Source organism: Triticum aestivum, chromosome 5A, assembly GCF_018294505.1.
Source record: "Triticum aestivum cultivar Chinese Spring chromosome 5A, IWGSC CS RefSeq v2.1, whole genome shotgun sequence".
In the NCBI taxonomy this organism is placed as follows: Eukaryota; Viridiplantae; Streptophyta; class Magnoliopsida; order Poales; family Poaceae; genus Triticum; species Triticum aestivum.
The window spans coordinates 623692443-623715980 of NC_057806.1; the positions used below are offsets into that span (position 1 = coordinate 623692443).

The following is a 23538-nucleotide window of genomic DNA, read 5'->3' on the forward strand; positions in this document are numbered from 1 at the left end:
ATGGATCGTCGGGCACATATGGTTGAATAATTATTTTCCTTTGTGTTAGTGCAGATGGCAAGAGTGAAAGCTCAACACAAACCTTTTATGGCAAATCAGATTAAGTCTTTAGTGCAACTCATGTAACTACTTTGTAAATTCCCTCTTACAATCTTCGCCTTTTGTTGTTAATGACGGATTTGCTAATTCTCATCTAACTCCTACGTCATTTGGTTTTACGTGGAGACTCCAAACAAAACTTAACTAGCACCCTAGGCTAGCAAATTTATTCCACGGCCATCACCATAACCGTCCAAACAAGATAACCGGTGAAAAAAGAATATTGTTCACATGGCAATTCTGAGCTTGTCTATGTTTTACAATACATCCCTATTATGTTTTCTGAGCTTCTTTTGCAAATTATTTTTTATGAGTGATTTATATTTAGCAACTTGCATCGTCCTTTTCAATATTCACTTCTTCTTTGATACAATCCCTCTAAACACATCAAGGGTGGAGATCTCTTTCTATCCCTTTATAATAAAGGGCATGGTGGTCTTTTTGGAAAATACGTGTACACGACCGGCGTACGTGGCATATCGAAACAGTATTTGGTGCGCTCAGCTTAGGAAACAAAAGTAAGCATCCCGGACCATCTATGTAAATCTACGCATGTTTATCTCTTGTATCTCAGAATACCGATTTATTCTCGTCCTTCATACATTTCATTTTCAGTGCATCTACTTATTCAGGACAAAGTTCAATGGCAACTTGCACCACCCTTTTCCACCAAAAACAAAACTTGCACCACTCTTTAAGAAAAAGGAGAACCAATGAATGCACAAAGTTTATTAGAGGTTGGATAGGGCCACTGACGTAGACCCACTCGTCACAGCTACGCCACGAAAATTAGATGAGTATAGCGGCCTGAAACATAACGAAATCTGGCGAAATCTGGGCCTCTAGTTTCGAACTTTCAGTCCTGTAGGTGAATTGCGACAACCTGTGGCCTGGCAACATGACACGATGGATTGCAACGTGATCCATGCTTATCCCTGTATTTCAGGATGGATGTGACAACTTTGCATGATGGTGAGCACAGATTCGCTCTTGAATGCTCCCTTTAGCGTTTTTCTTTGTCAAATCTTAGCCTCCTCCAAAAAGGCAAAGCAAAGACCATATTCTTTTCGTCGACAAAGGCGCTCCCAAGGCCGCCCCTCCCCTCCCCTCCATCGCCCCTCACACGGACGGCCTAGGGGCCCCAGCCGACGGTCCTCCCAGCCTCCCCTCCCTCCCCTCTGCGTCGTCGGTGGTCGGTGCCGAGCAATGCCCGTGCGTCCGACGGCGGCGACGGAGGTACTGCCTCCCCTCTCGGGTCCTTGGGTGGCGTGGGACGCCACATCTTGAGGGTGTGATCCCGATCTGGATAGTGGAGGCACCGATCTAGACCAAGGCGCCCTGATGGACAATGATGGCGTGGCGGCCGGCCCGCATCCCAGCGGTGGCCTTCGCGGCAGGGCTGGCGCCACCCTTCTCGACATGTGGCATAGGGCCCTGGATCAGGGGCAGCGGCCCCTGGGTTGGGTGCTCTGTCTGGTGGGGCAGTGGGGCGGGTGGGCTGTCGGGGATTGCACCGGGTAGCCGGCGATTCATCGGCCGGTTGGTGTCGTGGCTTGCTGCCCCGGCGGCCAACGACGCCAAGCTACTCCTTCCTTGAACCCATGTTGCGCTTATAGGGCATGGCCGTGCTGCTAGCCGGTTATCGGGTTGGGATGGTGCGTGGGGTGGGGATCCGGATTGGGATAATTCTCGGCTCCTGTTGGCCATGACGGCGACGACACCCGAAGGTGCCAATTTTCTTCCTGGAGACGTCGTTCGGGTCCGCCCCACCTTCTCCCACCTCACGGTCTCTCGGGTGAAAACCCTAGGGCGGCGATGACGCTCTTGGCACCTTGTCCTTCTTGAAGGCATCGTCATGAGAGCTATGTGGCGGTGGGCACCGCTTGGGTACGTCGGCAGTTGCAGATGGTGTGCCCCTCTTCCTCCAGGTGGCAGTTGTTGCGGGGAAAACCCTAGATCTAGATCTCCCGATCGAATGATGACGGAGACTTTGGTGTCGTTCCCCCTTCTGGGGGCATCGTCTTGGAGCAGTGGTTCACTGGAGAGGCCAACAGGTGAAGTGGTGTTACATCAATCACATCGAAGATGGTGGGTCTCAGCGGCGTGGAGCAGTGGAGTCTCAGTGTTGGACGCGGTTTGATCGACGCGCGCAGGCTGGTAGCGCTGTCTGGTGTCGTGATCATGTCGATGGCAGATGGGACTTGCAGGATCTTTTGAATGATTCATCCTAAAGACAGGATGACGGAAGATGACGTCAGCTGATCCTAGAGCATGCGCAGACGGTGCACGTTATGGGACGCCCAGTCCCAATGGTATTAAGCCCATTGGCTTAGATTGTGTATGTTATGTGGACATGTCACATCCGTATACTTGTATGTGTCGCAACTTTGTTCGCCTCGAAGATGGCTTCTGGTTGATCCTTATATTCATTTTGTCAGACTCCGATGAATAATTAATAAAGATAACCGTGTGCATCATGCTGATGCAGAGACCGGTGGTAATTCTTCTTTTCAAAAAAAAAGAGACCAATATGACCGTCCTCTTATCCGTGTCTTGTTCTGGAAGAGAATTATACGTACATGGTGTTGACGTTTTTTCACCATGTGTGCTAATTTCACATGTAAATGCCATATATTTTTTGGGCTGATCCACTTGAAGACAGTCAAACTCAGGTGTTCTTTTTAGCGGGAAGTCAAACTCAGATGTTAAAACCATTCGTGTCTTCCTCTTTCATTCTCTCTTCCCGGTTGCGAGGAGATGAACATGGCACACCGCGTGAACGATGCGTATGTATAGGCAATTGACTTTATCTGTTGCTATCTACTTTGATTATTTAACCACAGCTCATCCAAATCTGTAACCTGCTCATTGTTCAGTGCATGGAGAGGTAGTTGCTGCCTTGTTCGATTGTAACACTGCTCCCTCAGATTCAGATAAGTTTCATCTCTTCCATGTTGACCAGAGAGTCAAAGCTCGAAACTCAACCTTTCATTTCCAAAAGGAAGAGAAAAAAAATGTTATTCCTAACGTATTGTCTAGACGTTATACCATGTTATCACAATTAGATTTCAATCTTTTTGAACTTGAAACTATAAAACAACAATATGCTAATAATGTGAATTTTAAATATATAGTACTCGATTGTAGACAGGACAGAACTTGGAGTAAGTTCGTTGTTAATGACAGTTTTTTCGCGTTAATAAGCTATGCATCCTATATATCTCTGTTTGTCTTTTGTTATTACTGGAGGCGCATGGAGGACTCGTGGGACATTTTGGTGTCAAGAAGACGGAAGGCATCCTTGCTGATAACTTCTTTTGGTCAAAAATAAAAAGGGATCTGGAGAGATATGTTGCACAATGCACGACATGCCAAAAAGCTAAGCTAAGTCATGATTAAATCCACATGGTTTGTATATATGCCTCTCACGGTTCCTAGCTCTCCATGGGAAGATATATCCATGGACTTTGTATTAGGAATGCCTAGGACAAGGCAAGGGTTGGATAGTATATTTGTGATAACAGAAACTATATTTGTGGTTGTCGATAGTTTCTCTAAGATGGCACATTTTATATCTTGTCATAAAAGTGAAGATGCTACTCACATTGTTGATTTGTTCTTTAGAGTTTGTTCACATCTTCTGCCAAACAAAATAGTTTCTAATCATGACACCATTTTTTTAGCCACTTTTGGAGGGTGTTGTGGACAAAATTGGGAACTAAGGTTTTAGTTAGTACTGCATGTCATCCTCAAACATATGGTCAAACTGCGGTGGTTAATTGTACATTGTCTATTATGCTTAGAGTTATTTTGAAAAAGAATTTAAAGATGTAGAAAAAATGTCTACCTAATGTAGAGTGCGCTTATAATCATTTGCATTCTACCACAAAGTTATGCCATTTTTTAGATGAGATTGCTTATGGATTTATACTCGTGTGCCTATTGATTTATTACCTATTCCATCTTTGAAGAAAGTAGACCTTGATAATAAAGAATGTGTTGAGTTAGTATTAAAGATACATGAGACAACTAAGAAAAATATATAACACATGACTGCCAAGTAAAACTTGCTCGTAGTCAGGGTAGAAAACATATTGTGTTTTGAGCCAGGTGATTTAGTGTGGTTGCATTTGAAAAAAGATTGTTTCACTGATTTACACAAGTCAAAATTAATGTCTCGTGCGAATGAATCGTTTAAGGTGACAAAAAAAGCTAATTCATATAAGCTTAATCTTCCTGCAGAATCTGGGATTAGTCCCATATTTAACATTGTAGCTTTAAAACAATATTTGAGTGGGAATGATGAGCTACAGTCGAGGACGACTTCGATTCATGAGATTAGGGGATGGGGTGAGGATATCTTGCCACAATTACACCCCATGCTACACCTAAAGTCGCGATCTCACAAGTACCAATGATGGAGCTCGTACGTGCCAATTAAATGGGCAAGTACTTTCTTTTGCGAGTAAATGGGCACGTACTTTGTTCCTTAGTAAATAGGATTCGACATGAGTTTCTTGTGTTCAGGAACGGATGATTTGAAGGATGTACTAGAAAGGATTATGTATAGATGAAATATTTAGAAGACATGCATGCCAATTATTAATGCAAAGAGGTGGACCGTGGGCTTATGTATGTTGCAGCCACACGGTGAATGCTTAGGGCAATTTCAATGTGGATCACCAAATCACCCGTAAATGTTCAGACTGAACGGCCCGAACATTTTAAGCCATTCAACGGAAGTCATCAGATTAATCCGGGCCGATCCGGGCGTCCAAAACCCCTAAATAGGCACCAAACTATGGGATTTGGGACAGTCATGATGTCTAGATGTCCGACCCACTGTTAGTCAGGCCACATCTTTCCACAGCCCATGTGTCTCATTCACCTCGATTTGTCCTCAGTCCGCCTGGCCCACTTTCAATTATAATCCATTGTCAGATTTGATGACTACAATAGGATGGCCAGCCAACGCCCAACCTGCTGTCCGAGAACATGTCCGGACATATCAGCAGACATTTGGTGTCGTCCGATTGGTGATCCCCGTTAGAGTTGCCCTAGCTGGACATTTTCTACAGCAACAAGGGAACCAAGGAAGTGGGTATCCGCATGATGAGATGTTGATCAAGTTTTCCATCAGCTAGGGGACATCGAGACGTCGGCGCGCTCCTCTAATAATACATCATTAGCTTAGGTTTTATGTGTGTTTCATTTTATTGTTTAGCTATTGCTACAATTTGGATCTGTGAAATGTGTACGCCTACTTTCTTGTTAGACCCACAATGGAATTTCAACTCGTTCATCTTTTTCGTGTGCTTAATTTATCATCCACGATTTTAGATTGCAATTCATCATAGTTCTTATCGGTTCTTCGATTGTCCCCAGAAACTCGAACCTCGTTGTTCAGATTGATCGTGCCTATGGCAATATTATTATTAATTGGAGATTGGCTTGGCGATTTCTAAGGCATATCATCCGGTACGGTATAACTTGACCGTCAAGGTCAAAATGCACCAAATCGATAGTTATCTCCCCACTCTCATCGAAGGATCAGGCCGCCGGTACATCAATATGATTAAGAGAGTATTAGAAACCTCAACAAATAAGACTACTTGCTTTGTTGAGAACTATGAGAATGATGTGAGAAGAAACTATCTAGAAATCGTTCTGCCTAGCAAAATGCCCTTCATGATATAATTGACAGTCGTGTGTGGCTTCTCTCGCCACCCACTGCTGCGAACATTCCATTGACCTTGATTGTCTAATACTCAATCTTTCCTAAAATAAGTGTCGCTGATTTAGTACAAAGTTTAAATTTTAGATGGAGGGAGTATTTTTTTAAGAAAAACTTCACTGTTTATTAAAGAACACTGATTCTAAATACAAGAACTAGCACCCTAAACTTGGCTAAGTGGCTGACTGGTTCTCCAAAAACAAGCTAGACGGCGCAAAAAATGTCCATATGACAATTCCGAGCTGGTCTAAATTTTACAAATACACCTCTATTATATTTTTCTGAATTTTTCCCAAATTGTTTTCTGAATAGTTTGTACTCACGACCAACAGCCATCGCAACTTGCACCGTCTTTCCAGACCATATATATGTAAATTTATGCATGTCTGTTTCTTGTATATCAGAAATTAAAAACAACAAAGCTTGCACCACTCTTTAAAAAAGGGTATAAACCGGGGATTGTAGCACAACTTTTTAAAGAGATCGGACAGGTACACTGACATAGACCCACTTGTCACACCTACACCACAAAAAAATAGAAGGAAGAACATTTTCTAGTGTCTAGGAACAGGGATGAAATCTGCGCCTCTAGTTTAAGTTTCAGCATATGCTCCTGTGCGCGAATTGCGACAACCTGTGGCTTGGGGACGTGACACGGTGGATTGCAACGTGATCCATACCTATCCCTGCACTGCACCATGGATGTGATGCGACAAGTAGCATGATGGTGAGCACAGATTCGCTCTTGAACGCCCCCTTTTGCTGTTGATTGGATATCCTTTGTTCCAGCTCTCATCCAAACTAAAAAGGCAAAGGCCAATCATTTCTTTCTGCTGATAAAGACGCTGGCGAATCGACCTGTGTGTTAAGGGCATGATTAGTTGCTTGTTAACTAAATTACTTAGGATTTACTGTACTTGCTTATTAATTAAGCAATGTGTGGCTCATTGTTTAAGCGATTGTGCACCTTCCTCTAGGTATACATAACCAAATTCACCGCCAAAGAAGACAGTGGATTCGTTCATTATCTCTCTTGCCCTTCACTTTTTGCCTCTGGTACTTTTACCCCTATCTTGTCCCAGAATTGAATTATATATAGACGCTCGTGAAAGTGTTTTCACCACCTGTCTTAATTCCACATGAAATGCTATGTTTAAGTTTGTAGTGATCCAGTGGAAAATAGTCAAACTCATGTGTTAAAACCATCCTTCTCTTCCTCTTTTATTCTGTCTTCTCAGTTGAACGCGGGGAGATGAAGACGGCAGGGGGCGAGGACGATGCGTAGCTGCGCAGGCAATTGACTTTTGCCGTGGCTATCTACTTCGGTTATTCAACTATTATTACAGGCCATCCAAATCTACAACCTGCCCATTGTTCAGTGCACAGAGATCGAGGCAGTTGCTGCCTTGTTCAGTTGTGACACCGCTCCGCTCCGCCCACAAATTCAGATAAGTTTCACCTCTTCCGTGTTGACCGTCCGGACAGCCAAACCCAGAAAGAAACTCAACCTGCTATCCCCAATCTGATACGAGGCTCGGATACAGTGAATTTGATGAATAACGGACTCAGATGGCGAAACTCAAGCCAGCCGTATAAATGCACCGCGGGCTTATCCTTAGCTCCTCTCAGGATAAGTCCTTGCAAATCCTAGAATTCCTTTTTTTTTTGAAAGATCCCTGAATTCCAAGCTTCAATCTGCACAAGAACACGACATTTCAGAGTCTTTTTTTCCACAAAAGAGAAAGCAAAGACAACTACGGAGTACTACTCACCATGGAACGGCTCATCTCATGAACAGCGGCATTTATGCTCTTGGCGTACTCCTCTGTTCTTGTTTTTTTACGGGAAAAACATTTTAATCTATTCATCTTCAATCATGGTAGTACAACAAACATTAGAAATAATAACAATTACGTTCAGATCCGTAGACCACCTAACGACGACTACAAGCACCTGAAGCGAGCCGAAAGCGCGCCGCTGTCATCGCCCCTCCCTCGCCGGAGCCGGGCAAACGTTGTTGTAGTAGACCGTCGCGAAGTCGTCGTGCTAAGGCCCCATGAAACCAACGCACCAGAACAACAACCGCCGCAGATGAAGATTGTAGATCAAAAGAATCCAACCTCAAGACACACGAATGAAGACGAACGACGAACACATGAACGGGCACTGAGGACATCTCCAATGGCAACATGCAAAAAATCCCCCGCATCCATCCGTGGACCCGAAGACTAGTTCATGGACACGGATGCGAGAGGTCGACATTCAGCCGTAGTCGCATATATCCGGCCTTTCGTATCCCCCCTTTCCCCAGTCCTCACGATCAAGTAGCCGCATGCAAAGGGCACAGAAGTTCAAATAGCCGCATGCATCACTAGTTAAAATGTAAAAAAGTTTAAATATTTTAAATCCCAACATTGTTGTCCCCTTCATCGCCCATTGATGCTCAATTAGATCCTCCTTGAGCTGCTCGTGAGTTGGTCGATGCCGAATTTGTTGATGCATTTGAATAAACTCCTCAAATGTGGCCGGATTCTGGTCCGGAAGTTGGATAGGATCACCCATGTTCTTGAATTCCAGAGTTGCGGCAGCATCGTCACCCTCATCCTCAATGATCATGTTGTGTATGATCACACAACATGTCATCACCTCCCACAAGGTCTCCGGATCTCATTGTTTTGCAGGTCCACAGACAACTGCAAAACGGGCCTGAAGAACTCCAAATGCCCTCTCGACATCCTTTCTAGCTGCTTCTTGTCTTTAGGCAAAGTGAGACTTTTTCTAGCCAACTGGGTTTAAGATGGTGCTGGTAAAGGTAGCCCATCGAGGATAAATACCGTCAACCAGATAGTAGCACATGTTGTACTCATGTCCATGGATAGTATAGTGGCAAAGAGGAGCTTTTTCTTCAGCCAGCCTCGCAAACAACGACGATCATTGCAGCACATTGATGTCATTGTGAGACTCAGACATGCCAAAGAAAGCATGCCAAATCCAAAGATGATGTGATGCAAGTGCTTCAAGAATGATGGTGGGCTTCTTAACATGATCATAATATTGCCCATGTAAAGCCTTCGGACAGTTCTTCCATTTCCAATGCATGCAGTCAAGAGACCCAAGCAAACCTGGCCACCCTCTTGCTTCTGAGATTGCCAGGAGCCTCTCGGTGTCTGCCGCAGTTGGTTCTCTTAAGTACTGAGGTCCGAAGACCTCGACCATGGTAGTTGCAAAGCTAACCATGGCATCTCCTCATGTGCTCTCATACATCCGTAGGTGCTCGTCCCACGAATCAATGACTGTGCCATAGGCAGGCATCCCTAGTGCGGCCATGCACTTCTGATAACCAGAGAAGCCAATCATTCCCACAGTGTCCTTCAGGATGAAGTAGTAATCTAGGGCCGGACGCCATGGTACAAACGATCGAAGACGGTCTTGCGCATCCAAAAACGTCGACGAAAATGGTCGGCGAAGAGTGCATCAGGGGCAAAGTAGTCGGCCATCAATGTCAAATGCTCGCGTGCCCTGTTGCAGTTGAGCACTCGGTGACCCTTGATCGAGCCCTTGAAATTGAGAACATGCTCCTCCGGACGCTTCGCGTCTTCAAGGACCGCCTGCATCATTGTCGTCTCATCGAAGTATGTCGTCCGATGAGCCGTGGGAGGAATCAACATACTGCCCGTATATGTACTCCAAATAGGAATCCATTGCTACAAACAAGAAGGGGCAATTGTTTTCAGCTCCGGCGATTCATCGAACAGTTGCCGGGCATGGTAGAGGATGGTACCTGGCGGGGCGGTCGGAGGACAAGGGGTTGAACGAAGATGGAGGAGAAGCTACGGGGAGCCCTGCTGGATCACCGGAGGTGATGGTGACACATATTTTTGGCAGGGGTGTGGCGTGGTGGCCGGGGTGGTGGAGCGACGACGACGACAAGAGAGAAAGAAGGAAGGAGAGAGAATGGGGAGGATGGAGTCGCAGGGTCCTGGAAGGGTTTTTGGTCGGCCTGGGGTGTCGGATTCGTACGTTTCGCGTGTGCGGACTCCCACAAAGCTCCCCCACTTTTGTCTTCATTTTGCGAGAGAAATGGCGTCCGGACTGCCCCACGGACCAATACAGACCGTGTTGGATGGATTCCGTAGTCCGGACAGTATGATCCGAACAATTGCGAAAGCTTTACATGTCCGTCTTGGAGATGCCTTAACTAAGGGATGAAAGCAATAAATGTTGTTCGAATCTGGGGACAAGTGTCTTCTTGACCTCCATCCTCTATATTGGAGTTGTTAATGTTGTAGTAGTAAGTAGCATCTACGAAGATTCAGTTGGGCTCCGGTGAGCACGTGCTCCTGCATGTGAAAAATTAAATTTTGAAATATTAGAAAAATGTCCCAACAAATATTTTATGTATTTATAGTCACATCCAAATGCTAACTGCAAAGTTTTGGGCAAACATGTTAAACATTTTGATCTGTAAAAAGGCAAATTTGAACTCTCAATGTTACCCTAATTTTTTTTTCACCGACGAAACAATACTGCTCCGTTTCACGTGAAAATTGTCAAGCATTCTTGCTACACTACCACAAACATCCACAATTTTTTATTTTTTTAATAAATATTTGACCACTTTTCCAGGAGTAAATGTTCCCGGAGCCAAAACGCCGCTCCCTTAGCATCTGCAGCTAACCAGGTGCACAGAGACCACATCGCGCCCGAGTGGCTCTTAACGTGTCGAAAAAAGGAACGCGAAGAACAACCCTGAGTTTATGTAAATACAGATGCAGAAAGTTCCAATCTCAATTAAGAAAAACATTCTTTTGGTGATAAAAGAAAATCAGTCAAGTGCTGTTTGGCATTCCATAAATGAAAATTCTAGGGGGATATAGCACATTTTTTTGACTGGATTATATTCTCTCTTTTTTCTTGAAAATTCAGCTCGATTTACACTTAATAAAATAATATCCCCTGAGCGATGGGCCTCCTTTGCATTTCGTGGACTGAGGGCCTTCAAGCCCAATGACTTGCGAATTGTTTGTTGTTAACCCTAGCTGTAGGCAGGCCCAGGTCGCACGCAGACGAGCCGCCGCCGGCGCAAACTCTGTCTCCGGGGAGTGGAGCGGCGGCGCAGCGGGTGGAGCGTCATCTTCTTGCGGCGGCGACTTCGTTCGGTGCTTGCGGCCGCCAGACCTGACCAGGTTTGCCCCTCAGCTACCGCAAACTCTCATTCCGGGGAGAAGCGGCGTCGGCGTCGCCGTCGGCGGCACAGCAACTGTTGAGCGGCGGCAATCCCAGGTTAGCCCCTCAGCCCATTGATCCCAACTCCGAACTCTGAAATTTAGGAGCGTGAATGCTGACTGAGTAGATAGATTTTCGGTGACCTCGTTGCAGGTTCGTCATGTCGTCGTTCGCCGGCGTAACTGTCCTCGACGGACACAACCAGTGCCATTGCGAAATGTCGGGCATCTACGCCAGCGCCGGTGTGGACGCCGGGTACCACCTGCTCATTGTCAAGGGCTACTCGCGTACCAAAGAGTTCTTCCCCACCGGCGAGAACATCACCTCCGGTCATTTTGTAGTAGGAGGCCACGATTGGTTACTCGAGTACTACCCCAACGGCTTGGACCCGAGCTGCGCCGACTACATTTCTGTGTATCTAACCCTTCTCTATGACTCCGATGTCGATGAGGAGGACGTGGAGGTCAAGTTCAGTTTCAGTCTCATCAACCAGGTTGAGAAGCAGATGCCAATGTACATTCGTGGAACTAAAACTTACAGCTTCTCCAGCAGCGTTCCAATGTGGGGCATCAGCAAGTTTGTGAGAAGAGATGCCCTTGAGCAGTCCCCGGATCTGATATCTGATTGTTTTACCATCCGGTGCGACATCATGGTTTGCAAGGACCCCAAAACTAAGGATGATGCCGGTGGCACCCTGCCTGACATTCACCAGCATTTCAGCAATCTCCTTGATGATAAGTTGGGTGCTGATGTGGCATTTGAGGTCGGCGGTGAGACGTTCGCCGCACACCGCTGCGTGCTCGCAGCCCGATCCACAGTGTTCAGGGCACAACTCTTTGGCCCCATGAAGGAGGGCACTGCCACGTCCAGCATCATACAGATCAAGGACATGGAAGCAAAAGTGTTCAGGGCTTTGCTTAGCTTCGTCTACACAGACTCATTCCCTGAGATGTACAAGGACATCATGGAGGAAAATCACATGATAGATTTTGAGGAGCAAGAACAAGCAGATGAAGCTGTAGATGATGAAATGTCAGAAGCTGTGGAACCAGGACAAGAAGAGCATGAAATTTGGCTGCAAGACTTGTTGGTAGCGGCAGACCGATATGATCTCCAGCGGCTCAAGTTCATATGTGAAAAGCGGTTATCTGAGTGCATAGGTGTGAACTCGGTGGCAGCCACCCTTGCTCTAGCTGAGAAGCACCACTGCCACGGATTGAAGGAGGCGTGCTTGGAGTTTATCCAAGTCCAGTCTCCCTCACGTTTGAAGAGAGTAATGGCAACAAGTGGCTGGGAGCATATAATCACAACGTATCCCTCTGTTCTGAACGAGTTCATTGCCAAGCTTATTGCTTCAAGACGGAAGTAACGCTCACTCGGCATATATATGGTACGCATATCCCTTAGACCTCAAGTGACAGTAGCTGCATGCATGGGATTTTCTAGAGCGATGGTAGTCTGTGTGCGTGTCTTGCTTTCGTCTCTTCACTGTAAGAAATTTTCCTGTATGCTGAATCTGAAGAATCCAACGTATGGACAAACTGTCCCTTTCATGGAATGGATAATTTATAAATTCAGGTGTAAGCATCAGCATTGATCTGCATCACAGCAACGTGCAAGTTCCCCGCTAGTCTTTTCGTCCTCGTATATTTCTGTGCATTAATTGTGTCATACCTGCATTTGTTGTTTTTCTAGTAGCCTGAAAGTGTCCTTTGAAGTTGTGATTTCTAGACATCCCTGGTCTGGGTTAGCCATGACTCCGTATTATGTGTGATTTACACGATATGCCGATGCTTGTTCTATTAGTCATTAATAATCCTGACATCCACTGTTGCATTAACATCTTTACATGAGCATCATTTTCATGGCCGATTTCGGAATCTGCTTCTTTTTTCAGGGGAAGCAAAGCAATGGAGAGATGCATGCACTAATGCCCGCTGGAGATGCTGCGACGAGATATGATCACTCCTGGTCGTGGGGCAGGGGTGTAAGGGTAGTGCCAAACACCAGCTGGTTGGGAAGAATTGCTTGGGGGTGCTTGGCCTGAATGACGCCGAGGGCGCCCTGTGCCTCAAGGCCAAACACCAGTTGGTTCTGAAGGCCAAATACCAGCTAGTTCTGAAGGCCACATACCAACTGGAAAATGTACTGGAAAATGCTTCTAGTACTCTTATCTGTGTCTTGTTCTGGAAAAGAATTATAGTTCTTGGTGAAAGTTTTTTTCACCACGTGTGTTAATTTCACTTGAAATGCTATATGTATGTATGTATGTATGTACTGACCCACTCAGGTGTTAAAACCATTCTTTTCTTCCTCTTCCGTTTATCTCATCTCAACATGGAAGAGATGAAGATGGACGATGCGTATTTGCACATGCAATTGACTTTTGCTGTGGTTATCTACTTTGCTTGTTATTTAACTACATGTCACCCAAAAGCTGCTCATTGTTCAGTGCAAGGAGAGGTAGTTCAGCCTTCAATTTCTGCAACTCAACTGCATGATAAGCATTCAGACCCGACATGCGGCTCGGGCACAGTAAAACATTGTAAACTTATTTATTGCATCATCAAATGATCTTTCCTGAAAAAACAGATGCGCACAAGTTTGACCACATGTCCCCTAAAATGTCACATATTTCAAAAAAAAATGTTACAAAATAAATATGAGAAGACTAGCGCATATTTCAAAAATAAGTTTACGAAATAAATATGAGACTAGGAACAAATAAGCTATCGGCATATGGTACAATGGAGAGGGGATCACACTGTAAACCCAGACTCATAGATCACACTCTTAAGCAAGAAGAACAATCTGAGGGCAATGCCATTTTATAGCGCCATAGAGAAGGAGGTGAAATGATGGGATTCAGATGGCAAAATTCAAGCCAGCCATATAAATGCACCACGGCCTTATCCTGTACCTCTTCTCAGGATAAGCCCTTCCGAATTCTAGCATTCCATGTTTCAGAAAGCAAAAGAGCACGACGTCTCACAAACTTTTTATTCCTAAAAAGATGAAAAACGAACTCCTCCGAAAGGTCGGTCAGATACTCTGTCCATTTATTCGACAGAACTGAAGCATTCATATTTCAGAACCTGGAAAACGCTCTACCACCTCCCAGAAAAGAATGAACTAGAAACAAAATATCAGGATTTATCACCTCCACTCAATCAGCCTTGTGGGACCAAGCTTCCTACCATTTCCGAATTGCCTTGAATCATTATTTTTTGTGTTTCTAACACATGAGCATATGCCGGTTGGTTCAAGTGCTAGAATCAAATATTCAAATACGCTAGATGAACTACCAATTCCAGGCCCTTTGGTTACAAGTCATCCAGCTCCCTAGCAAAAAAAAAAAAAAAAACTGTGCACGCTGCACGGGAAGGTAGTTTTGCTGCCTTGTTCGATTGTAACACTGTTCAGTGCACGCTGCACAGGAAGGCAGTTATTTGCAAGTGAGTGCCAGTTCTACTTTAGAATTCTTCTCAGAACATGGTTTTCGTTTTTCAGCCACCAAAGACCAAACTTCAGTCCACCCTGTCTACATTTACGGAAAATAAAAATATACAAACCTGACCTAAAAATTGTTCCGCAGAAAAAAAAGCAGCTGATGAAAATCTGAACACATCCAACATACAGAAAGATTGTCTTTCCCCTTGTAGAGTTGCGGCTGGTAAACTGCAAAGGCAATATCCATCCAAGAGTTTGCAATCCTGGAACAGAGCAAAAGCTTTACACAGGTACCAGAACACTAGAAGTGATATCTGGTTCGACTAAACCCAAATGCATCATGCTGGTTTAGGAAAACATACCTTGTAGTCAGAGAGTATAATAACATCTTCAGGAAGAATTGGCCGGAAATATAGTCAACAAATCAATCAGCCCTACCTGAGCAGATGGCAAAATATAAGTAAAAGCACATATCATTGTACTAACTGAACTTTGTTGGAAACTAGCAATGAGAAAAGTGATTTGACTTTGTCAATTATTGGTACACGCTCCACCAAAGTACAAGTAGAAGTGTGCAAATAAAAGAGGACACAGAAATTGTAATAAGATGAAGATCGAATATAAGTGAATGCGAACAGTATATACCTCTAATTTCTTCTCAGGGATATGAACAATCTTGTTCCATTCAGCACCTTCCTTCCTCTGAAGCTGGGTATCAAGCTCTGGATGGCATTTTGATAACAAAATAGTCTGCACAGAAGCTGGCAGGCCATCTTCGGGGAGAAACCTCATCATTGGGCACCCACATATGACTAATTTCTCAAGAGATCCCACTATATTCAAATCAACCGGCAAGGAGCAGAAACTGTAACAATCTGCAACGACTAACTTCCGGAGAGCACTAAGATTTCTAAATCCATCCAATGAAGCTAGCTCATTGCAATCTTTAATGGTTATACTTTCCAGAGCAACGAGGTGGGGGGATTCAGAAGCAAATGACAATGATGTCATCAAATGGCAGCTATTGAGCACCAACGTCGAGAGGCAAGTTAGGCCTTGCAAATACCTTGGTAATAAGCTGCAATGAACATTGCTTTGAGCTATTTCAATATGGCAAAGAGATGGAGAAAGTAAATATGTGTCAACTGCTTCTGTACTGACTGATGACAATAACGTTGAACAGTTGCTGATCCTGAACACCTGAAGGGAGCTAAGTCTGTGAAATCCACCAGCTGGCATTGGATCTGTACAGTTCTGCAGGTTCAACTCAGCAACATGGTTTAGTTGCTCAGTGGTTAGGTCACTCAAGAAGCTGCAGGAGCTAACTAGAAAGATCAACCTTGATGCGGTTGCAATTAGTGACTCGATTAAACAAGAAGCTGGCGGGGAATCAGGTGATATTTCGACTTCAACTCTTGGTGTTGCACTAAAGGTTGGTATTTCTCGAATCTTTGGACACCGTGATACGAGTAGTCTTTCAAGGCATGGAAACAAAGAACCATCTTCGATTCCAGACCAGCCATCCCAGTTCAGCATGCCATCAAATATCATGTCTTCCAAAATTGGAAAGCCCTTTACGTCACCATTCCCATAGAATTCTTGACCTATCTCTCTGACAGCATGCATGCCTCTTAGCTCAAGATACTTGAGCAGAGGAAGCTGACCGAAAGGGGGCAACTGTACCCAACCCATGCAGTCCTCAAGAGCTAAAGAACTCAATGCAGTCAGCCAATTTGTCTCAAACCAACTGGGTGACCTCATTCCTCCATATCCAATGATCTTCAGCCGTTCAAGACCACGGTGAGGTCGAAGGGCACTGAGCACATCATTGTCAATATCAGAAGTTAAAGCCCTTGCATGGATGCTCCACTCAAGTTCCAAATATTTGATTTGCTCTTTGCGATCTAGGCAGGCATTAGCTGCCTCTTGCTGATGTTCAACATTCTCAAGAGATCTAATTTTTTAGCTGTCCACTAATATTTTTCATCTCCTTCAACTCACCTAGTCTGTAGCCACTCTCCTTCCTGACATGGAACTCCCCGTGGCCACGGAGAAGAGTTTGTCCCCCGAAACCAGATATCGTGGCGCCGCCAACATTGAGAAGGAAAGCTTTTCTTAATTTGAGCAAGTTCCTCTTCATGTTTGCAGGAAGGTTAGCGCATTCACTTTCCCGGCAGGAGTGCCCTCTTGTGACCAAGACCTCCAGGTGATAAAGCCAAATCAATGATGTTTGCCACGGCCTCTGAGGAACCCGAAAAGCGAAATAACGCAGATGTTTAAGAACTTCCACTGATGTCGGCAGCCTATCCAGGCAACAACCACTCAAGTCCAGCACACGGATGCTCTTGGACTTCTTGAATACATCATCTGGAAGGGACAATTTTAAGCAAGACCATGTTTTCTTCCAAACAATCAAGGTGCGCAAATTTCTCAACTCTGTTTTCTTCATGCTGCCTAACAAATTTGCTGATATTGATAGATGACGAATGTTTGGTGGGATCTCCTTTTGTTTATCATTTTCAACCCTGACATACTCGTCCTTCGAGACATTCCGAGCCAAGTCATTGATCAAATCATGCATGACATACTCTGTTGGGAGGTCCAACAATGACCGCTCAAAGAATGATCTTTGCACAAGTTCATTGAAGTAGCCCTTTGCCACATCCTCAATATTTGTATCAGTGTCATATGAATCCTCCCTCTGCACAAAACCCTGTGCAATCCACATTTCAGTGAGCCTTTGAGGTTCAAAACGCCAGTCCTTCGGGAAAAGGCTGCAGAAGCTAAAGCATAGCTTCAATTGGACAGGTAAGTGCTGGTAACTCAACCTTAGAACCTTCATAACATCATCAGATATATCACTATCCAGAACTTTCTTCCAGTGTCTGACATCCAAGTCAGCATTCAATAGGCGACCGATTATCTTTGCTGCTAGAGGCAAACCATTCAATCTGCGACAAATTTGTATTCCTACTTCCTTGAGTTCTGGAAATTGTCCTGGGTATTTCTCACCAAAAGCATGGTTTCTGAATAGCAACCAGTAATCATCTCTGTCCAATCCTCCCAAACGTAAAGGGGGTGTCCTAGCATGCAGGATACTGCAAGCTTTGTCAGCTCGAGTTGTCACCAAAATCTTCGACCCTTCCAGTCCAGTATTCAAAGAAGACAACACTTTGCTCCATAGTAATTCATTCTCCCATTTTGTTCTGTCCTCGTCATACCAAACATCGTCTAGTATGAGGAGAAATTTCTTTCCAGCTATCTTTTGACGAAGAGCATTCTGCAATTCATGAAATTCAGCAACAGTGTGATAATTTGCATCAGTTAAAGACTCCAAAATATCCCTTGTTAATCTAATCTCACCATAAGTATCAGATACAGAAACCCACATCCTGAGACCGAAGTTCATGCGTACTTGTTCATCTCCGAACGCCAACCGTGCAAGGCTAGTCTTGCCAACCCCACCAACACCTATAATGGATATAACATCAATGCTTGAGCCACTGGGTACAGGTGCATTACTGGGTCCGGGTGCATTACTGTCGCTTATCTCAAACAACATATCTCTCAGCTTATGAAGCTCATCTCTTCGACCATATATATGGTGATTTTCCTTCAAAGGGGAAGTAGCATTGTCAAAATTAACTTTGCAGTAGCATTGTCAAAATTAACTACCTTCAATAGGGTATCTGCTGTTGTCTTGACAATGCCTAATTTCTCCAAAATATCTGCTAGCTTCCTCCGGAATTCGTCGGCACCTATCAAACGTTTACCCAAGTAAATACAGGTTGAGGTGACACGACTCACCGCAGACTGGCTATCAACCTTGGACTTGAGGACCATGTACTGGAAGCCGTCCAGCACATCGACAGCGCCGTAAATGGCGTCTTTAAGTATGCTTAGCAGCCTCCTCTGGTTCCCATCCTTTATCTCCCTCTTCTCGATGACATCCACAATGGTCAGAATCTCTGTCAGGGTGATGTCAAGGCGTTCAAGGTCCTTCTCCTGATCTTTCTTCCAACTGAATTGCCCCTTTATGTAGGCCAAAGCGGTGTCCTGCATCTCCCGTATGATTGGCGACAAGAACCACCCCGTAACAGTTAGTTCGGCGCCCATTCTGAGAGGAGGTATTATTCCTGCAAATCGCAAGATATTCAATTTCAGAGAAGAAAAGAAGTTAACGGGAAAGAAATTATGTAGAAACGGAAAAAAAATGTGAAGAAAGAGAAGTTAAGAACCTGAGATAAGATAAATGGTGATGAGCAGATGGATGCGACCTTGACTTTCAGCCAGAATTGGGAGAAGAAAGATGATTGTGCTCAGTTGGTGTGGGGAGACGGGAGAAGAAAAGTCAACTTTCAATACTACTACAGCCCAAGAGTAAACTGGACCACACTATTCTTTTGGAAGTTTGGATGCATGTAGACATTCCTTGGTTGGAGAACCTACACCAACAGCTGGATATTTTCCAATGTCATGGTCCATAGAAAAAATAAATGTATCTGTTCGGTTCAGGAAAGGGAAAGGTCTGAAAAGTCAATGGTTCCTGTCCTTGCTACTCTCATCCATCCTCCAATTGTGCCACAAACCAGGGTAATCTTATATGAAATGCTGACAAGTGGGTACAGTTAGATATTATAATAATCAAGGACATCATACATATAAACCAGGGACTGGTTCTTCCATGTTGACCATGTCCAGACAACCAAGCCAGAAAGAATCTCACCTTTTATTTCTACGGCTGCATGACAAGTATACAGCCCCAATATGCATCTCGGATACAGTAAACATACCAGAATTATATTGTACCAAAGCATCTGTCTGGAAAAAAATCTAAGGGCGCATAAAATGTTTGACTGCGCGTTTACTAAAACACATATTCCAAAAGGAAGAGTACGAAATAAATACGAGCTTGAAACAAGAAGTTATCAGCACACCATACAGTGGGGACCAGACTGTAGCCTAGCCTGGTCGACCCTGCGTCCGTCCTGAAGAGGGCAAGAAGAAGAATCTGAGGGCAGTGCCATTTTCAGCGCATAGAAAATGAGAAGAATGATGGATTCAGATGGCAAAATTCAAGCGGGCCATATAAATGCACCATGGACTTATCATGTTGCTCCTCTCAGGACAAATCCTTCCAAATTCTAACATTCCATATTTCCCCATAAGAACACTGCATCTCACAATATTTTTCCTCGAAAGAGAAATGATAAACAATTAGTATTTCACGATCGAGCTTCGTACCATTTCCAGATTACCTTGTTAATTCATATTGTGATTATAACACACAAAGTTATAATTGTTTTGAGCACTGGAATCAAATATGCTAGACAAACTACAAATTCCAGGTCCATCGAGCAGACTACCAGATGATAAACGACATGCTTACGATCTACTAATTGGCTTGTTCATGATGGAACTGCCATCTCATGGAATAGCAGCCTTGATGCTCTTGGCGTACTCTTCTATTCTTCTCAGCCCTTCTTCAGGAGAAGCGGCTTCACCCAGCTGTCTAACAACCGCACTGCCAATAATCACACCATCCGCTCCCCAGCCCGCGATCTGCATTACAAACAGAAAAGCTATCGAAACTTGCAACAAAAGATAGACCAAACACTTGACAGGGAAGTTGTGAGAGCCTATATTCACCTGCTTCGCATGCTCTGGAGTTGATATGCCAAAGCCAACAGCCACAGGTTTGTCTGTAACCTGAAAACTCAAGGAAAAAAGCTGTTATATTAACTATAAGCATTCTTTAGAGCAGATTTCTATACACAAATGCTACCAATGAGAAGAGGGTTATAGTTTCGCAAACCTGCTTGATCTCCTGAAGAAGATGCTCAACACGTAAGTTTACATTTGAGCGTGCACCTGTAACTCCGACAGCACTCACCTGCATAACTTATGAGCTAGTTACCAAATCGAGTGTTTAAAAAATATCAGGGTTGATGTACAACATGAGGTGAACATAACAGATAAAGTGACCCTTCATGTTGCTTGCAGTTTGCAAACTTATAGTTGCCTTCCTTTAATACTTTTCTGCTCAAATTCCAGGGAAGTTATAAGCCCAAGATGACAAATTATATGGTGTGTCATTAATATGCAAACACATAGACTAGTTAATAAATATTCCACACAACTTGAACTATTACTAAGCAAGGGATAAAAGCAAGAAATGTTGTTTATCTAGTGACAAACTTTGAGCAAATAGTAGGTGTCTTGACGCTCACAAGATAAACGAATCCTTCTGAAGCTTTTGTGATTTCCTTCATCCTCTCTGTTGGTGTGGTTGGTGTTGTTAGTAGCACCTGCAGCCAAGTGAAAATATAAATCGTTAAACGAATAAACTCAAGAAAACCTTTTCAGTTATAAGTCCATGATATATACACAAAAAAATTTCTACTGCGATACCATTCTAACTAGGTAGTGTAGGTAACAGGTCAGTCATGTTTAGCACTTCAATGCATGGATATTTCATGACCATACAGTTTAACATAGAGTATAAGATAAAAGTGTATCCAGGTGATATCAAGTAAACCTGAGCACCTACTGGCCCACCTAGTGCAGCCTGATCAACTTGTCCAGGCCTGAACTGGTCACTTGGCCTGGTTTACCCCAAATTACCGAAAAAGGGTTTCCCCCCGCTTTGTATTCCAAAGCAACCAACACCGATACATAGGAATGCTCGGGCGAGAAGCACAACAAGCCCAAAGAAAAGAACAAAGAACAAAGAAGAAGAAAGAAATGCCAACAACGGCAGCTCGACAAAGCGCGGATGACCCGCCGCCGCTGCGCCCTCCGAAATTGACCCACCACAGACCCAGGCTCCAACCCGCCACGTACCAAGCAGCACCTCCAACAAGGGATGCGACGTCGACGACATTGCTGCCCGGACGTGTCCTAGGGTTTCCCCCGGCACGCGAAAGGAAGTGGGGGATGGATACATCCGACACCCTCCAAGAAGGGATGGTGGCAACCGCAGGTGTCACCGCATCGGAGCCGGAAGAGAGCCGGCAAGGGATTTCTCCCGCACTCCAAACCCCACCGCCCAACCAGACCGGAGCCAACCAGCCACCTCGCCGCCCACCAGCATGCGCCACCGCGGTCTTGACGCCACCCACGCCGTCTCACCGAGATCACCACCACGAGGCCAAGAGGATGGAGAGAGACGCACGAGGCGACAGGAGCAGCAGCACCGGAGCCACGCGGGAGGGAACTACCTCCACCGCCGTCGTGCGGGGGGCCCGAGTCTCCGGCACCGTCGCGGTCGCCGTCCGGACGCAGCAGGGCATACCAGGCCACCCCTGGCCCGGCCAGGCCCGATTTGGGCCCGTAAAGCCCCGCCGGCCACGCTGCAGCAGGGCGGCACCAGCGCCGCCAGCATCCACCCGCCCATCGTTGCTCCCCGGCCTCCCAGAAGCCACACCGACGACCCTCCCCGCCGCCGGCCCGCCCAGACCCAGATGGGGCCCGATCGCACCGCCCCGCCGCCAACGGCAGCGCCGCCGCCCAGAAGATCCCCCGCCACCATGCCGGAGAGCACCGCCGCCGCGCCGGACCGCCGCCGCCTAGGAGCACCCCGCAGCGCCGCACCGCCCCGCGTCAGAGCGACCCGCGAGGGGAAATGCCAGTGGCCGCCACCGCCAGCGACGGCGGCAATGAGAGAGGGGAGGGGGAGAGCTCGGGGAGGAGGCGCTGGAGGCGCGACCGGTCGCCCGCGGGGGCGACTGTCGCGAGAGCCGCAGCAGGCCAAATCCACATCAATCAGGGGTACCCATATTCTAACTAGAAGAGGATCTGAAACCAGATTGCGCTGAATTTCTAAATGTGGCCTAGTTAAAATCGCCTCACCAGGAGGGTCTTTTGACCTGGTCTTACTTCTCATTCCATGGACCAGCCTTGTTCAGGTTCTAGATAATTCGATGTAAGCATCGCCATAGCACTTGCTGAAAAATGCATAGGTCTAATCTCTAGTGAGAATCTATTTTAGGACCTAAAGATGATCAATGTAGGGAGCCAATGACACAAATACAAGAAAAAATTCACACGAACATTACATGACAAGATGATAGCAAGGACTCACCAGCTCTATGTTATGCATAGTGGCCTCGCTCCTCAACAATGTTGTCTCCTCCAAAGGAAGATCAGGTACGACAAGACCTGCAGCATAGCAAGCAAATCAATTTTCTCAGAAAGAAAAAGCAGATCAACAACAGCAACTACTAACAAGAGCATAAATGCAAAATAAATACATCACAATCAGCATATAGTAGTAAGAAAAGATACCATGTACACCAGCTTGCTTAATCTTAGCCATGAAGTTCCGCACTCCATTCTTTAGAATCGGGTTGTAGTATGTGAAGAGAACTATTGGACAAGAGAGCTCTCGTATAACCTCCGTGAGCATCGCCAAGACAGAACCGAGCTTAGTGCCCTTCTTAAGCGCACATGATGCTGCAGCCTGAAAATGAAATGGCTGTGAATCCAAAAACACTTGTAGCCCAATGACAAGTACTACTAAAGCTGATAAGCGTGAAGAAAAATCGGAACATGTACCTGAATGACTGGACCATCAGCTAATGGATCCGAGTAGGGCACGCCGAGCTCAATCACGTCTGAGCCGCAGGAGTCTAGGATCCTCAGCGCCTTCAGACGTGGTCGCCAAATCAGGGTCACCGGCGGTGATGAATGGGATGAATGCCGTCTGAAAATTTCAATGTTAGCCGAACACCCTAAAATGACCCACAGAATATGTGCAATGCTGACATCCTGTTGTGTGCTACTGCTAGTACTGTTTTCCGCCAAAGGCGTGTCATGTGGAAAATTCATCGAGTACATGTAACGCAATCCCAAAAATTTGCATTGGCCTCTGGTAAGAAACATGGAGAAAGGCTACCATTGTGAAGGTACATCTATGAGAGGAATAGATTCAGGCTGTCGCAGGCTTGTACACCTGAATTAGTTCGCTACACCGACGCCGCGGCGCAGAACCCCACCCCCACCCATACACGCACACGGACGGCACAATC

The 23538-nt window shown here is 45.4% G+C and overlaps 1 protein-coding gene and 2 pseudogenes across 3 annotated transcripts; 1 reads left to right on the forward strand and 2 right to left on the reverse strand.

The window, feature by feature from the left end:
• The first annotated feature begins 10830 nt into the window (after positions 1-10830).
• On the forward strand, positions 10831-13371 carry LOC123105412 (BTB/POZ and MATH domain-containing protein 3). 3 transcript variants are annotated; one of them, XM_044527473.1, is made up of 3 exons: positions 10831-10992; positions 11213-12449; positions 12957-13371. In XM_044527473.1, exons 1-2 carry the CDS (start codon positions 10841-10843, stop codon positions 12426-12428), a joined length of 1368 nt encoding a protein of 455 aa, XP_044383408.1. In that variant the 5' UTR covers positions 10831-10840; the 3' UTR covers positions 12429-12449; positions 12957-13371. The 3 variants fall into 3 exon arrangements, with proteins under 3 accessions (XP_044383408.1, XP_044383405.1, XP_044383406.1); XM_044527470.1 differs by having other exon boundaries at positions 10859-11116; positions 11191-12449; XM_044527471.1 differs by having other exon boundaries at positions 10863-11116.
• A 603-nt stretch (positions 13372-13974) lies between these two features.
• LOC123105413 (putative disease resistance protein RGA4) lies at positions 13975-19619 on the reverse strand (annotated as a pseudogene).
• Positions 19620-19730: 111 nt separating this feature from the next.
• LOC123105415 (tryptophan synthase alpha chain-like) overlaps positions 19731-23538 on the reverse strand; it is a 4386-nt pseudogene continuing 578 nt past the window's right edge.